The sequence below is a fragment of the Drosophila albomicans genome, chromosome 2R, assembly GCF_009650485.2.
Source record: "Drosophila albomicans strain 15112-1751.03 chromosome 2R, ASM965048v2, whole genome shotgun sequence".
Classification (NCBI taxonomy): Eukaryota; Metazoa; Arthropoda; class Insecta; order Diptera; family Drosophilidae; genus Drosophila; species Drosophila albomicans.
Window position 1 is genome coordinate 24972990 of NC_047631.2, and position 16444 is coordinate 24989433.

Genomic DNA, 16444 nt, shown 5'->3' on the forward strand with positions numbered 1-16444 from the left:
AAACCTCTATCTAATCCAAATCCAAAGATTAAAGGAAAAAACACGCAGATTATAAAAAAGTCGTCCGATTAGATATATTTAGGCGCAATATGTAAAACAATAAACATATAATAAAAGAGTTAGGAATGATTAAACTAGAATTCAAATAATAATTGGAATTGTTTGATTTAGAACAGTCCCTCAATCTGACCAGTTTCGGTATTCAGATCGATGTCATAGATGGCCGGGCGTGTGGAGAGTCCCGGCATTTTGGTAATATCACCGCACATGGCCACCACAAAACCAGCACCCGCAGAGACATAGACGCTCTCCACGTTCAAGGTGAAACCCTTGGGAGCACCCTTGATGTTGGCATCGCCAGTGACGGAGCCCGAAGTCTTGGACATGCAGATGGGCAGCTTGCCAAAGCCCTAAAAAAAAAGTGAAATTAATAAACACTAATTCCATTATTAGTTAGCTCTTGAACTTACTGCGTCGGTCAGGCGTTTAACCTGTTCTAGCGCCTCCTTGGACACCTCCACCTTGCCAGCTCCGTACATGGTCTGCGCAATCTTGTTCATCTTATCCTCGAGCGGCAACTCCACGTCGTACAGCAGCTTAAACTTGTTGGGCAACTTGCAGGCTTCGATGACCGCCTCAGCCAAGGGCACAGCGCCAGCACCACCATCGGACCAGTGTGTGGAGACGACAGCAGCAAAGGCGCCCGCCTTCAACGCAGCATCCTTGAGCAACTGGTGCTCAGCCGGGGTATCAGCCACATGGGCATTGATGGACACCACAACGGGCATGCCAAAGGCGCGTCCATTCGAAATGTGCTGCAGCAGATTGGGCAAACCCTTCTCCAACAGCTCCAGATTCTCCTCCGTATACTGTTTGTTGAGCGGTGTGCCCGGCGTGACCGGTGCTCCGCCGCCATGCATCTTAATCGCACGCACCGTGGTCACGAGGACCATGGCATTGGGCTTGCGTCCCGAATTGCGGCACTTGATGTTGCAGAACTTCTCCATGCCAATGTCTGAGCCGAAGCCCGCCTCGGTGCACACAAAGCCATCGCTGCCCACCAACTTCAGGCCAATCTCGTCGGCAATTATCGAATTGCAGCCATGCGCAATGTTGGCAAAGGGCCCAGCATGGACAAGCACAGGTGTTCCCTCCAGGGACTGCATCAAATTGGGTTCCAGCGCATCCTTGAGAAGGACAGCCAAAGCTCCAGTGACGCCCAAATCATCAGCGGTCACGGGTTGTCCACTCTTATTGAAGGCCACCACCATGTCGCCCAGACGCTGCTTCATGTCCGCCAAGCAACCGGAGAGCGCCAACACAGCCATAATCTCACTGGCTACGGCAATTGAGAAGCGTGTCTTGCGACTCAAGCCCTTCTCCGTGGGCGACTCACCGATGGTGATCGCTCGCAGATACCGATCATTCATGTCCACAACACGCTCCCACATTATGGTTTCTGGGTCAATGTCCAAGCGGGCAAACTGTCCATACTCCGATTCCGTCAGGGCATCGGGATCGGTCTTGTCAATGCCCAGACGCTGCAGACGTCGCAGCTGTATCGGACTAAACTTGCGCTGTCCCTTGATCTTGGGCACCAGGCGCTGATACAATGCCTTGTCCGACTGCGTCGCCTCATGGAAGATGCGTGTGTCCAGCTGTGCGGCCAGCAGATTATTCGCCGCTGACACTGCGTGTATATCGCCAGTGAGATGCAGATTAAACTCCTCCATGGGTATAACTTGGGCGTAACCACCGCCAGCTGCACCACCCTTGATGCCGAACGTTGGTCCCTGCGATGGTTGACGCAGTGCAGCCATCACGTTCTTCTGTTTGTGTGCACCTAATGCCTGGACCAGACCCATCAGAGTGGTGGTCTTGCCCTCACCCAAGGGAGTGGGCGTTATGCCAGCCACCACCACATAGTTGCCCGCTTGGCGTTCGCGCAGTCGCTGCAGCACATTCAACGAGATCTTGGCCTTGTTGCTGCCATACAACGATACTTCGCTCGCCTCCAGTCCAATCTCCTCGGCCAGATGTCCGATGTTCTTCGGCCGCTGAGCGCGTGCAATCACAATATCGCTGGGCACCGGACGCTCTGGCTGCAGCGGCAGCGGTTGCAGTGTCCAGTTGCTGCGCTTGGCACGCGCCGCCGCCTTGGCGGCCGAGGCCACGGTGTTCTTCATGAGCATGGCCACCGTCATGGGTCCAACGCCACCGGGCACGGGTGTCAGAAAGCCGGCCACCTGTTTTGCCTGCTCGTAGTCCACGTCGCCCACCAAGCGATTGCCACTTGACTTGCTGGCGTCTGCAAAAAGATGGGGGAAACAATAAGATAAACTTCATCAAAGGTAAGTTATCAACTAAGCACTTCAATTTTGATCAACTGAAATTATTTCATTAATAACATTTAAAGTTAAAACGTTTAAGCAGGCTGGCATTAAATGTAAATTATGTTTATTCACTCTCAACGATTATTGAGGCGATCTAAGGGGGCGGGTCAAATTGTTAGGAAATAATTATATACCTAGACTCTAAAGCAGTATTGTCACCATATCTCTAGCTCTTTCAATTACGGAACTTAAGCAGGTGGACAGACAGACAGACGGAAATATAAGGATGAATAAATCTGCGAATTTTTGGGCCACCGAAGGGAACGTGGCAAACTGTAAATCAAGTCTTATCTGCCTAGACTCCACAACAGTACTGTTATCAAATTAGAAGTCTCTGGCTCTTGTAGTATCAGAGATCTAGGAGTTCAAACAGACGGACAGACAGACAGACGGAACGAGCATGTGAATACATCGAGTTTATACTACCCTTTTGTTAAACTACGCTTAACGGGTATACGGAATGAATCTCTGCCTCAACTGAGGTCCCAAACAACACTGAGCACGAAATGGAAAACAACCAACCAACGTTGTCAGTTGTTCCTTGACTTCTTATCGACGCTGCGGGGGTCGCTTCTCAGGTCATGTGCCCGCGCTTGATAAGCAGCTGCGCAGCTTAGACAGATTACATTATTGCTGCACACACACACACACCCACCTGGAATGCAATTGATGCCACAATCGATGACCACAGCGCCTGGCTTGATCCACGAACCCTTGACCAACTCCGGCACACCAATGGCCACGATCAAGATGTCCGCATTGCGTGTAATCTGCTCCAGATTACGTGTCTTCGAATGGCAAACAGTGACCGTGGCATTATTCCACTTGAGCAACTCGGCAGCCGGAGTACCAACAATCTTGCTACGTCCCAAGACAACAGCTTGGGCGCCGGCAATCTCGACGCCAGTGCGACGTATCAGCTCCAGGCAGCCCCAAGGTGTGCAGGGCAGAAATCCGCTCATATCGCCGGTAGCCAAGCGTCCCTCGTTCAGCGTGTGCAGACCATCGACATCCTTGGCGGGGGAGACGGCATCCGCAACGCGATGAGCATCGATCTTGGTGTCGCTGTCCAGCGGCATCTGGACAATGATGCCGTGCACCCGTGGATCAGCATTCAGTTCGCGCACCTACAAAACAACAAAGATTGCATAACACTTGAGCTAAGCTGATTCCTCGACGTTGCGCAACCCAAAAAGTTGACTTTCGACTCACCTTATCGAGCAGCTGCAGTTCGGTGATAGAGCGCGGCAACTGGACGTGCTCCGCCTGGATGCCAATCTCGGTGGCCGCCTTGATCTTCATGCGTATGTACACATTGGAGTCCTCTCGTCCGCCCACCTGAACAATACGCAATCCAGGCGCAAACTGCTCACCCAAAGCTTTGACCTCACGGCTCAGCTCCTCGCGTATGTTTCTAGGCAAAGTAGTTGTGATAACTATAAAAGAGAAAATGATTTTTATAGTCTACTTACTTGGCCACCAGTGTGCCGGATATGATCTTGGCCTCGCCGCTCATCTTTCTGCTCGTGTCGCTGTAAAAACGCACAAAGTATCTCAATCTCAGTCTCGGTATCCGCGCTACGATCGTTGATGGCAACGCCAGCGCTCGCGCAATGCAACTGAGCTCCAGGCCAACAGACGGGCCCTATCTATACCCATTGCCATTTGCTAATAGGTGTTTTGGGTCTATCGCTCACTAATCTCTCTCTCACTCTCTCTCACTCTTCCACTCGCTCTCTCTCTCTATCGCCGGACCCCTTCCTTGATCGCCAAGCTTATCTTTATCAGTGGCATGCTCGATGAACGCATTTCGTATTGGTATCGGTCTGAGGTCTTGAATCTGGAATCTCGGGTTACTCAAGGGTCACAGCTCCTCTGTATACAAACAACATAATCACAATAACACGATCTCTCCTTTTTTTCCAAGCTGCCAAGTTGTGACCGCAAAACGCTTCACTTTCCATCAATAATCAATTCAATACTTTTTACAAATCTATAATACACAAATTAATTTAACTTATCTTTAACACGCTTTCAAAAGCTATAATATTTAATCTGTCAAATAATTCCGTTGGTAACTATAGCATTTAATCGCATTATCTCAAAAACAATAGAATACTTTTGTACATCATTTTGTTGTGTGAATTTAAAATATTAAATTTCCTATCATTTTATATCATAGAAAAATAAGTATCGGCTTAAAACCCCTTTTTAAATGTTAACAATATTTTTTTGTAATTAAAATTCTATATAATTTGTAATGAAAGAAAATTATCCCTTTTGAAATAGTGACAATATTTCTTTGGTGTTAAATTCTATATCTTTTTGTACTATGATTTGAAGTATACTTGTAAATTCAAATAATGTCATTCAGAAATATTAATATATAATATTTATATATCAAATTTTCTAGTTTCCGTTATTAGTTAGAATTTGATTAGTTCAACAAAGCTTATCTGATACTAATTTATTCTGAGCCACTGTGGTCAGCACCTGTTGGCAACATTGTTTTCGTAATCTATCAAAAAACTAAACCTGATTTGACTGCAAAACAAACATGCGATTGGGGAACACAAACAATGGCAAAAAGAGAACGAAAGCAAAAAATAGATGAACGTGTGTTATCAGAAGGTGTCAATTGACGATAATAATTGAGAGAGTAATAATACAGATAACATGCCCAAACTTATCAACATGGTAATTAGAAAACAAAAATAAATGTAAATGGTCAGTTGACGTGATCGCATAGTAATTTTATTTTCATTCCCGACCAATACAAATACGAATTATTGCAATTTACTTAATTTTAACGGCAGCACGTAGCTTGGCGGATCGACTGCGGCTATTGGAAGCGATTTCCGTGGCATCGGGCAGAATCACATGACGATGCAACTGACGCCAATTGGTTTGCACAAACGATTCCAATAGCTCCGAATCATGTGTAAGATCGTAGCCGCTATACTTTAAGGGTACCGGATTGGCAACGCCTTCGATCACATTGCCATTGATGTGTCGCTTAACTATGGTGTCCTCCAGCGAATGGAAAGTGATGGCCACCAATCGTCCCTCGGCACGCAGATATTCCTGGGCCAACAGCATGCCGTAGTTGATCTCGTTCAGCTCGTTGTTCACAAAGATGCGCAACGCTTGAAATGTTTTGGTCGCCACATGTGCCGGTCTCTGTAGCTTATCGAGTCGCTGTCCATCGCTGAGCACCGCAGCCACAAGTTCCGCCAGCTGTCGTGTGGTCTCGATGCGCTGCAATGCTCCACGTGCCTCGACAATGGCGCGTGCAATCTTCTTGGCCGCCTTCTCCTCGCCATACACACGAAAGATGCGTGCCAGATCCGCCTCCTCGGCTCGGGCCAACACATCTGCAGCACTCACGCCGCCACTGCGACCACAGTCCATGCGCATGTCGAGTGGCCCGTTGTGGGAGATGGAAAAACCGCGAGCTGCCTCATCGAATTGCATGGAACTGCAGCCGAAATCGAAGAGCATGCCATCAAGGCTGTGACGCGACACCTGCTGCTCCTGCAGCAATTGCGGCAGCTCCGAGAACTTGCCCAGCAGCGGCACCAAACGTCCCGCATACTCGGGCTCCTGGCTGAGACGCTGGGCCAGCTCATGAGCCAACGGATCACGATCCAGCGCATAGACTGTCGTCTCCGGGCAGCTGTCAAGCAGTCGTCGCGTGTGTCCGCCGGCGCCAAAGGTCATGTCGATGTATTTGCCACCAACCTTGGGCTGCAAATAATCAATGGCTGTCTGGAGAAGCACAGGCACATGTCCGGAAGTTGGCGCCGTTGAGGGAGCTGTGCAGTGCCGCACTTGTTGTGTTCTTGTTAATCGTATTGCATTTAGTCTAGTCAGGAATTTGTTCATCGTCTTCATCTTCAGGGATTTCTTTGTTTTTACTTTGGCTTGTCGTTTAGATACTGCAGAAACTCGGAGCTGAGCACTTGACTGCACTGGGCAGCTGTCAGTCCAGTGGCTGTGGAGTCGTATTGCCTCGGATACTTCTTGGCGTAGACGTTGTTTGACAGTCGCTCGAGGGCGTCAATTTGTCTGGTCAGATCGGCGCTAGCTTCGCTACTGAGGCTGGCTTCGCTGCCTGTAAGCTTGGTTACCTTCTTGCGGATTTGTTCACCCAGATCCCTTGGGGAAAGAAATGTTTATTGGCTGGATTTCAAAAGCACTTTGTGTTGTGTATTGATGTTCGTTGCAGCGTGAAGCAAATCTCAAGAAAAGGCTTTAAAAATAGAGAATATCCCTAAAGAAAAATATTCGAAGCTAACTTAAAATAAATGGAAAAACCACACCTTAAAGCTTAAAACAAAAAAAAATTTTCATATGTATCTCCATATGCTATATAAAACCTGAGCCAACTTCACAATTACAAAGTACTGGAAAGTTTACAAGAAATTGAAAAAGATTCAATTACAAATCGAAACCGCAGTAAGACGACACCGATAAAAGTACATAATATGCATGATATATGTATGTATATAGTAAATGCTTATGTTATATAACAAAGCTGAGATATAATACCAATAGATATCTCAAACATCTTTGCATGGTAATGTCAAATGTCAAATATGACGATTAATTATAATCTTTCCGCCGTAGATACATTATAAAATGCATCGTAATACACAATGTATCTCCAATTGGAATTCATCCGCAAGATACTTTGAATCCACTCACATGATCTCCACATCATTTCCTCCCAGCAGAAATGACTCGGATATCAGTTGATAGGCGTATTTGGATGACATGACAACAAACAATTAATTTTTTTTATGCAACCACAAATAAGTTCAATGTAACGAGGCGAAAGCCGGCAACAGAATGAATTGCAACTAAGCCAAGTTCAAGCCAAGTAAGTTTCGCAATCCACAACGTGTTGTGGAACCTGAACTGTGGACTCTATCTTCAGTAGTAAAGGAAGCTTGCGATCTAACGAATAAACAATGTACAGTCAACGTGTATCCTCCTCTCGACCATATACCGTCCTAAAACATATAGTAAATGCCTTAAACATTCTATAAAATAATATTTTTCAATTAATGCCGTTGTTAGATAATCACAAACAAAAGACGCCGACGCTGCTGAACGAACATTGTGTGTTATGTGTTTTTTGGCATTACTTACCTGCCGATTTTGGTTTTCTCTGCTGGCCACTTCTCGAGTACTTTTAGAAATCTTTGGTATTGCGCGGACATGCTTGAATCAAATAAATTGTGAGCAGGAATTAATAATTTTTAGCGCCAAAACAATAACATTGCTCTCGAGCTACAGCTGTACAGCAGTGTGACCGTTAGTTGAATTTCAAAATATACGTTTCCAAAGACGAGTGTCGAGTAAACAGTGTTGCAAAGTATTGAAACTATCGCATGTCCAGTTCTCACACCGCAATTCAAAAACCGCTTGGCGCGCAACATTTAAATCAAATTCAATGCTTATAATTTATTATTGCAGCTTGTACTGCGCTTGAAGTTAAATTAAGTAAATTAAAGAATTACGAATAAATCGTATTTATGTTTTTGTTATAACAACATTATTTCTAAAAATAAAATCTATAATGCCATAAATAAATTCAAATAAATTTTCACTTAATTTTATCTTATGATATTTATCACTTTTTAAACAAATAAGCATTTAATTATATATATCAACATATGTCTATTATGTTTGGAATTCAAAAAAACATAGGGTATATTAAGAAGGGCGCTTCATAATCACAACCAATCGGAGAATAACCGGAATAAAAACAGCGAGAGAGCCATAGAGAGACGAAGAGCGAGACAGAGAGCGCAACAGTGCAGGCAAAAAACGCACACATAAAAAACATAAACAAGCGTTTTTTCATAGCGAGTGCGAGCGAGAGAGCAGCAGTGAGAGCAGACGTAGACGCAGACACAAACACTTACACCCCACCAATTACGCTCACACAGCTGCTTGACGTTGACGTTCCGTTCGCGGTGGCATGAAAAAAGTTGAGTGATTTTTTTTTCAGTCGAGTTTTTGCCATCGAACCGAACGGTTCCGCTTCTTCTTCTCGCCCGTCTTTTTGCGTTATTCGTTGTGATTTGTTGTTCGCGTACTACGCTCACAAACGGCATGTAAACAACGCCGCGGGTCGAGACGAAACCCATTCTAAAATTTAATCAATCGTGTTACAAATTACGCATACTTCACCCACAAATTGTTACGAATCGAGGCGCCAAAATTAAGTCGCGCCAAATTCTCGTTAAAAAAAGAAAAAGGGGACAGCACAAGTGCAAATTCACACATACGGCCACGAGTCACTGTGTGTGTGTATATTTTTGGCGTGCGCGGCCATTTTTTTTCCTTAGCACTCAAGTCTCAATTTGCATGTGTGTGTGAGCTAAGTGTACTCGAAATTCGTCGTAAGTGGAGAAGAAACCGTAAAAAGCGCAAATAGACAAAAAAAAAATCCAAATAATAGAAATGAATTAAATCTGCCCAGTTACAAATGTGCGTAAATTGCTGAATGTAAACATACGTATTCATTTATAGTACACACGCAAAAGTGAAAACATAAAGCTATACAAAAAAAAGTTTCACAGGAAGAAGAGGAGCACAGGAGGTGAAACAACGATCCCCCTCCTACTCACTCCCCGTCACGACACTAATAGGTCACGCAGAACACGTGCTTTTGCCTTTACGACCAAAATATCAACAAAAGTCGAGCACAAAACCCAGAGAATATCAAAAGAACAACAATAACAGCAAGCGCCAGCGCTCCAATTGGTAAGTACTCGAAAAATGAATGTTTTATTTGCACTTTATTGGGCAAATAGTTTTTGCAAGCACAGTGGGCAGGCAATCGGCGAATGAGAAAGTCGTCTAACATAATGTCAAAATACTTAAAACATTGCTCAATTTATATTTTGTAGACAATTTGTAGAAATAAAGAGATTTATCATAGGTAATTAATTTATCATTATAGCTATTTTATATATGTAGGTATTTGTAAGAGTCTCTTAAGCTAGGCAGAAAATTGTTGCTGTTTATTTCCTTGTTCTTAAAAACATTTTAAGGAGTAATAAAAACTCAATATTGATTTAACAGTAAGTTAACAAAAAAATATAAATATAACAAATATGTATGGTATGTTTTCAACTACAATAAAAAGTCAATGCTAACTTTATGAGCTACAATATTCACAATTTGTGATGAAAAGTCAATAACCCAAGTAGACCATATAATTGCTTTCAAATCGACTATATTGGCACCACTGTGCAACGGTTGCCAATATTTGCCCACCCGCCCCGGCTATTGTCTGAATTCTTTATGTGCCATTCATTCGGTGGCGGTTTGTGTGCCGTCTTTTTATCTCCTCTTTTTTTGTATTTTTTGCTCTCGCGCGCAGCATTTTCGTTTTTCTCTTTTTTGCACATATCGCCCCCAACAGCAGCAGCAGCCGAGCCGCAGATACTTTTTCGTTTATTTGCTTTACATTGCAAGCTTCGTTTTTGCTTCTTTTCTTTTCACTTCATTTTTTTTTGCAGTTGTGTGCTATGGCTCTTCATTTGTTTATGTTGCGCGCTCACTCGCGCTCTCCTTCTCTCTCTCGTTAAGTTGTTTTTCAGCTGCGGTCGCTGCTTGCGCTCAATTAATTTTCGTTGATTCGTTTTTTGTACATGATTTGTGTAAGTGTGAGCAACGTTTATGCATGTGTGTGTGTCTGCTAGTCTCTTTTGTATGTGTGCGATGAATTTTTTTTTGTGTATACCATTTTTTTATTATATGCTGGTGAGCTGAGCAACAACGTTGATGTTAACGCCGCAGTCGCAGTCAGCGTCGGCGTGCTTTTGGGGCCGGCTGAGTGAATTTGTCTTGCGTTGCTGTTGTTGTTGTTGCTGTTACATGTGTTTGAATTGTACATACACATGTATGCGTGTTGTATGTAAATTGAAACAAATGTATTTATGATGCATGTAAATTTATGTACAATAGCTGTACAAAACATTGCATTTCATTTAATTTGCGAATAAACGGAAATCTGTAATCTTTACAACGCAGATGTTCATCTGTTTCTGCTTCGTAATACTTTTTGGTCCCCTTCCCTTTTTTTGTCATACGCAAAGCACGCTCAACAAGCTGCTCCGAGTATCCTGCTTTTGCCTTCTCTCTCTCTCTTTTTCATTACGGCCTACTGTTCAAGTGACCGACCAACAACGTCAGCAGCAAACATCGAGACAACAACACTAACCGGTTCTTTTGACCAGTCAGCGATAAAAAAAAATGTTTTCAAAAAAACCAAACCAAACACACACATTTACCAAAAAAAAAAAAGAATTTGCTTCTGACGTCAACTGCGCAGCAACAACAAAAAGTGCTACGCAATGCGTGCATACAAGTATGTGTGTGTGTTCGTTTGTATGTGTGTCACTCTCCCACTCTCCTTTTGAACTCTCTCCTTCACACAACTCGCTCTTCGCCATTTAATAACTCAATTTTGTTTTATTCCATTGCGGCGCGCGCCAATTCTGATTGTTTTTCTTTATTGATTTTCACGTTGCCTTCTTTTTTTTTTCTTTCATACAACGAAATAAAAACAAGGAAATAAATAACATCGGGGAAAAACAGACACAAACACGACACGGCAGACACCTGTGACAGGTTTCTGTTTACAAATTTCTCACTCATTCGCTGTGTTGTTTGTGGGTCAGCAGTGCGTTTCGTTGGCCCCAAAGGATTAAGCACCGTTGCACCGTGAGAACCGCGCACATGCATTTTTGTATCTATGAATGAATGCTTGAATGTATTAATAGACTAGGCGGGTGTTCGCATTATAAAGTCATCTATATTTGTGTAGATGTATGTATGTGTGCACATTGGTGGATGATGATTGATTGATTCTGAAAATCTATTTTTATGCAACTCGATTTTAGTTGTGAAATAAGTACTTTAAATTTATTACTAGTCAAAATTCATATTATTAAAGATGTTATGTTGAAATTATGCATAGAAAACTCAAATATTATTACTTAAGTTCCATTACTTCAAAAATTTCTAATGGAAATTCTGATTTCGAGATTTCTTACAATCGTTAAACATTTTTGCATTTGAATAACTAATCGGAGAATCTTAAAAAAGTGACTAGAAAAGCTTTCAGTTGCACTCCTTTATCCTTTCTAGTTTCTGTAAAGTACAAATCAAAATCATTTTAGCTGATTGCCTTTTGCTTTCAAACATTTTCTCTTTCAGCATACTCTTCATTTGTATCTTTAAGATAGTCAATGTCTATTATTGCATGTCTTATCAACTAAGAGTATGCTAAAGTCCCACTTACGTCTTTGCTTCTTAGCCACTTTAATCATCGCTTTGTGTTCATCTTCTGACAGATTAATGAGCGCCCCAATTTCTGGTAGTTTTATTCTCCAGTTTCGAGGTGATTGACACGTTCGGTGGCGCCCCTGACTCTTTACACACCCCTCCAAGCCGCTGCTCTTTACTTTCGGTTTTTAAAGAAGGGGAACGAAGTAGAAATTTTATTTTATTTAAATGTTGTGTTGTCACCATCGACTTTTTTGCTTGGCTCAAGCGCCTTTTTTGTTTATCTTGTATTTTTTTGGCATTGTTTTTTAATGCAATTCTTGAGTTTTTTGTCGATTTGCTTTTGCTTAATGTGCAGCTCCGCGAGCGGTTTTGTTTTATTTGTTGCACGTTTAATTCATAAACAATTAATTAATTCATGCACATTTATGTTAAAGTGCTGAAATTTATGTACAAAGGTAATAAAAAACGAAAAGAACAAAACGAGCAACACATTAAACAAAAAAAAATTGAATGCAAAAAACTGAAAGCTAAATGGAAAAAGTAGTTTAAAAATCACTTTCTGTCGACTGTACAGAAATTTTGCGCCCAAAAGAACCCGTCGGAAGCCTAAATAACAAATTACAAACATTTCTGTATTTTCAGCACAAAAACGACAACGACAAAAAAACCCCAAAAGATTGTGTAAGCCAAGCACAAACTTGCGGGGCCAAGTGTCAATTTCATTTTGGCCACGATCGTTGCACGATTCGGTCCCGTTGTGTCCCCTAGAGGAGAAAAAAAGAGTTGTTGAACTGACCGAGAGCAGCATTGCAGCTGGTGCAAGGCCCCAATCTGGACGCACGAACCATTGCCTATCGACCGCTAAACCTTGGCGGGCAGCCGCTTATGGCCGAGCTGCCAACAACGCCAAACGGCGCTGCAGCCATTGGCGCTGGTGGCGACTATCTGCATCGGTCGATCGATCAACTGCGCACCCTCAGCCATCTGACGCAGGCGGATTTGCGCACCGCCCAGCTGGTCCATGACTACAAGCCCTTCAACATCAGTGAGTTTCGCCAGAACGTTGAGCGTTTGGACTATTCACTGAAGAATGGCCTTGTGCAGCATCAGCAAATACTTGTGGAGCAACAGCAGCAGCAGCAACAACAACATCAGCAGTCGCTGCAACACGAACAGGAGCAGCAGCAACAACAACAGCAGCAACAGCAACTGCATCATCAGCCGCAGCTCAAGGTGAGCTATAGTGCGCCAAGTTCGCCACCAACGCCCACACAGCTCAGCGAACAGCAAGAACAAAAGGTGAGCAGGATTAGTTTACTTACCTTAAAACGATTCTTTAACACTGTGATCATCTTCTCCTATCTTGGCAGTATGATGCAAGTCGCTCGCCATCGCGTCAACAGGTCAGTAATGGCAGCAACGGCTCCTCGCCGGAGGATCAGCGTCAGGGTGGCGAGCAAACGAAGCCCTACAAATGCAACTCGTGCAGCAAATCGTTTGCCAACTCATCGTATCTGTCGCAGCACACACGCATCCATCTGGGCATCAAGCCGTATCGCTGCGAGATCTGCCAGCGCAAATTCACACAGTTGTCGCATCTGCAGCAACACATTCGCACCCACACCGGGGATAAGCCGTACAAATGCCGGCATGCCGGCTGTCCCAAGGCATTCTCGCAGTTGTCCAATCTTCAGTCGCATTCGCGATGCCATCAAACCGATAAGCCATTCAAATGCAACTCCTGCTACAAGTGCTTTGTCGATGAGGTGACGCTGCTCGAGCACATACCCAAGCACAAGGATTCGAAGCATCTGAAGACGCACATTTGCCAGCTGTGTGGCAAATCCTACACACAGGAAACGTATCTGCAGAAGCATCTGCAAAAGCATGCCGACAAGGCGGAGAAACAGCAACAGCGTCACACGGCGCCGGTGACGAATCTGCAGCAACATGTGCCCGCCGGCGGTATTGGTTTGAATCTACAGCGTCAGGCCACGAACGATGCGAATGCGGCGTATTGGGCCAAGATGGGAGCGGATAGTGCGGCTGCCACGCTGGCCGAGGCTATACAACAGCAACTGCCGCAGGCAAATGGCAGCAGCTATGCCAACTTTGCGACACTCCAGCAACATCAGCAGCAGCAACAACAGCAACAGGAACTGCTGCAGCAGCATCATCAGCGTCTGGCTAATGGCGGTGGCGATACGCCGGGGCATTCGCAAAGTCCGCACGAAGATGCTGGCGAGGATCTTGTGTTGCGTCAGAGTACGCCGCAGCATCACCTGCAACAGCAGCAGCAGCAACAACAACAGCAGCAGCAACAACAGCACCAGCAACAACAGCACTCCCATTCACCAGGTCCCGGCTCGTCGGCGTTTACGCCGCTCAGCGCCACTGTGGTGCCGCCGCCATCGCATCTGCAACAGCATCGTGCACCGCCGGCCGCCACAGCTGCCTATCTGTATCAGCAGAATGCTGCCGCCGCCGCTGCTGCCTTTCCCACGCAGCTGATCTCGCTTCATCAGATACGCAACTATGCCCATCAGCCTGGCGCTGGCCTAATACCCAGCGATCATCTGGCGCTCGGTCTTAGCGCCGTGGCCAAGGAGAAGGCTCAATAGTATCGGGGGATTGGCCCGAAAAGGGCAGCCAAAGGATCAACAGCAGCTACGATGACAACAATTAGTCTAAGTTAGCGGTAAGCTAAGTTTAATTAGAGGCTGAATTGGTCAACTCTCGAGGCTTGGTTTCAACACCCCAACGATGATGTGACACTCGAGATGGATTCGACTTTAGTGCTACATCGTTTCCACACTGCCGATGAAATGAAACCAAACATTGAGAGTTGTATCACAACCACGCACAGCCTCCAGTTTGGAGGATGTCATTTTTTCCAGACAAAACTCAGGTTTTTAATTAGCTTTTCATACAATTTCCTAATTCGTAAGCAATATTTACAACAACAACAAAAAAAGGCATCAAATTCCCCGCTAAAACTCTGCACAACTCGAAAAATCGAAATTCGAGTTGTTTACGGTTTTTGTCGGCTAGATTTACGGACTGTACAACTACCTATAATATAGAGTTATATGATATAGGTGCCGTACAAAGTACTGCGATAGTTCTGTACATAGGATTACAATCTTGAAATTATTATTATTATTAAGCTAATTAAATATTAATTATAGCATGCCGTAAAAGTCAACGTATCAACATAGTTAATACAATCAACACAGTTTGTATCTAAACTTATGGAACTATCATTAAGCTATGAAGCTTATTTTATATTTATGCAAATATGTAAAAAGTGAAAGTAAAATTATAATAATAAAAAATTGAGAAAACTATTTATTAACTGCTCGAGTGTACTCATATTCAAATTTTTGGGAAACCGCAGGATTTACATTTTTCCTATCAGCATTACAGGATCAAAAGATGCAATGATGCAGAAAAATGCACGATAATCCGCTTAAGAGTTGGCTAAAAGGAACCTTTGAGTTGCATTATGCTCGAATACGACATAAGAGATTTATGTTCCTTTGAGAAAACTGAAAGTGTCTGAGATTGATTCAACATCCTGAAGACCCTCCAAAATTTAATTGGCAGCAGCTGCTGTTGCGATTGACGTCGCCGCTCACTTAAAGATTAATGATGGAATGGTTGCGTTTCGATGGGAGACACAGAAATCAAGTTAAATTTAGACATTACAAATTATAATTTTAGGTGGCACTTGTGAAACGGATGCGAGTAATGTGAATGGTATTAACCAGAATTTAGAGAAGTATTATAATGTTTTGAGGAAATACATAAGAAACACTTAAAACATTATACAGGTTCTTAATTAAAATTGTACGAATTAAATATAATATTTTATCGTACTACGATTGCGGTATAATACGCTTAAGCCAATGCATTGATATACTAAGTCATTATTTCTGAGAAAACAGTTTAGAGTCTGAATTTGGCAACTTTTTATTTGTTTTGTGGCACCAACAAATTGCTCATACGCCGAGTCAGCTGCTACATCACGACTTTCAACTTATCGAACAAGTGTCCTCTTCATAAATGAGCACATCGAAAAAGGTTCTCGAAAACAGTGCTTAGAGTATTTATGAACATTTATGGCAGGGTATTAGACCACCTACTATTAAATAAATTCAAATCTAAGTACTTACGACTGGTTTACTCTATCACGGGGATTATTTATAGAAACATTTTTGGACTTTCTTTTTTATTTTCGTTGCGTTTAATTAAAATCAAATTCCAGGTATTTGAAGTATTAGCACATATCTATACGAACAATGAATACTCTATTCATAATTGCAGATTACTTTAACTTTAGATGCAGCTGATGCATGGAACTCATTTTCTTAACTAAATATGGTTGCAGTTGGTGACAGATGACAACTCAATTGTGACCAACTATACTATAAATATTTCTATACATATCTATAATAGCGAAACAACAGACACAAAAAATTAATTTCATGGCAAATTAATAAACAAAAAACCACATAAAATTAAACGCAAATCCCTCTTCAAAAGAAGAAGAGATCGGCGAGATCGACGCAAAGACATGAAAAAACCAGTTTCAATTCTTAACAGGTGTTTTGGTCAGACGCTCAAGCGTTTGAATACCATTATTAATAACAGCGAATTGTGTTAAATATATGTACACATAAAAATACAAAAAGAAAACGTCAACACACAAAACGCAAAGCAAATAAAAACAAACATGC

General features: G+C 43.2%; 3 protein-coding genes across 3 annotated transcripts; 1 reads left to right on the plus strand and 2 right to left on the minus strand.

Moving 5' to 3' along the window:
• Positions 1 to 49: 49 nt before the first annotated feature.
• LOC117576493 (C-1-tetrahydrofolate synthase, cytoplasmic) lies at positions 50 to 7683 on the minus strand. The gene is made up of 8 exons (XM_052006888.1): positions 7548 to 7683; positions 6311 to 6551; positions 5205 to 6161; positions 3866 to 4038; positions 3606 to 3807; positions 3049 to 3520; positions 471 to 2308; positions 50 to 410 (listed from the first exon to the last, which is right to left on the minus strand). Exons 1-8 carry the CDS (start codon positions 7616 to 7618, stop codon positions 168 to 170), a joined length of 4197 nt encoding a protein of 1398 aa, XP_051862848.1. The 5' UTR covers positions 7619 to 7683; the 3' UTR covers positions 50 to 167.
• Positions 5115 to 6311, minus strand: LOC117576497 (probable methyltransferase-like protein 15 homolog). Its single transcript, XM_034261276.2, has one exon. It carries the CDS (start codon positions 6285 to 6287, stop codon positions 5190 to 5192), a length of 1098 nt encoding a protein of 365 aa, XP_034117167.1. The 5' UTR covers positions 6288 to 6311; the 3' UTR covers positions 5115 to 5189.
• A 742-nt stretch (positions 7684 to 8425) lies between the features above and the next one.
• Positions 8426 to 15060, plus strand: LOC117575500 (zinc finger protein squeeze). Its single transcript, XM_034259743.2, has 3 exons — positions 8426 to 9170; positions 12348 to 13004; positions 13076 to 15060. Exons 2-3 carry the CDS (start codon positions 12591 to 12593, stop codon positions 14324 to 14326), a joined length of 1665 nt encoding a protein of 554 aa, XP_034115634.1. The 5' UTR covers positions 8426 to 9170; positions 12348 to 12590; the 3' UTR covers positions 14327 to 15060.
• The last annotated feature ends 1384 nt before the right edge of the window (positions 15061 to 16444 follow it).